This window comes from Pseudochaenichthys georgianus, unplaced genomic scaffold, assembly GCF_902827115.2.
Source record: "Pseudochaenichthys georgianus unplaced genomic scaffold, fPseGeo1.2 scaffold_644_arrow_ctg1, whole genome shotgun sequence".
In the NCBI taxonomy this organism is placed as follows: Eukaryota; Metazoa; Chordata; class Actinopteri; order Perciformes; family Channichthyidae; genus Pseudochaenichthys; species Pseudochaenichthys georgianus.
Window position 1 is genome coordinate 45,001 of NW_027263200.1, and position 994 is coordinate 45,994.

The 994-nt window shown below is 43.3% G+C and overlaps 1 protein-coding gene across 1 annotated transcript in view; it reads left to right on the forward strand.

Moving 5' to 3' along the window:
- The window catches only part of LOC117443631 (uncharacterized), a 1,426-nt gene extending 652 nt beyond the window's left edge, over positions 1–774 (forward strand). Inside the window, exon 2 of the mRNA XM_034079537.2 lies at positions 1–774. This exon is cut by the window's left edge and continues 385 nt beyond it. Within this exon, the coding sequence (XP_033935428.1) occupies positions 1–497 (497 nt within the window). The 3' untranslated portion in view covers positions 498–774.
- The last annotated feature ends 220 nt before the right edge of the window (positions 775–994 follow it).

Genomic DNA, 994 nt, shown 5'->3' on the forward strand with positions numbered 1-994 from the left:
TGGCCTGTGATCTGAACCGCGATACTGCGGGGAACTTGATCCACGTGTGGCTGAAGAGACAGAAGAAAACCTACATCTGTGACGTCACTGCCACTGATTCCTACGGATCTGACATGGACCTCTTTGAGAAGGGCTACATCCGTGTGGATGAAGATACTAACAGAGGTGCAGGAGGAGCCTTTGCCTTCATCTGGTTCCGTCAGACCACCGACCTGAAGAAGGCAATCAAAGAAATACGAATCTCCATCAATGAGAATCAGTATCTGGAGTTTCAGCAGCAGCATTACCAGCTAGTGGATGTTGACCTGAACAAAGGGACCGGAGGTAACAAAGTGTTCCTGTGGCACAAGAAAACATCCGACCCAATAAAGGCCATCGGCCTGCTTCTCAACAAAGATGTGGTTAAAGATAATCAGGAGGCTGGCATCAGTGTTATCCCGAAAAATCTCAACGAGGGCACCCAGGGTAGCGTTGAGTACCTGTATGTCAATCTGTAAAGTCAGAGCTGGGAGTTCTCAACACTCACTGAAGTGGAGCGCATCTTACCATTTTGTTAAATCATTCGGTGATGGCCACTTTCTTTCCCTTTTTAAATCAGTGCTAGCAGTAATCACAGAAAGTATTAATAGTTAATGCGTTCTTATGTTAATCTCCCTGTCAAGGAAATCAAACTATTCCAAATGTCTGTTTTCAAATATAATCTGAACGAATGACTAAATGTTTCACTTATTCTGCACATGTCTGCTCTCAATAAAGAAACCTTTGCAAGTGAAATGTGTTTGTTTTCTTAGTCTTATTGCCATCAATGTTATCATTCCAACAAATCAGGGCTGATGTTAAACAGTTTGCCTAAAGTGTCCTTTTTAGCTTCATAGAGACTAAGAGCAACCGCAGGACGTATAAAGAGGATACGGTACGAGTCCAGAAGTCATCGTTAAAAAAGCAACAGACAACAACTCAAGTGAAGTCTGAAGTCCTCCCAAGTTGGGTACCA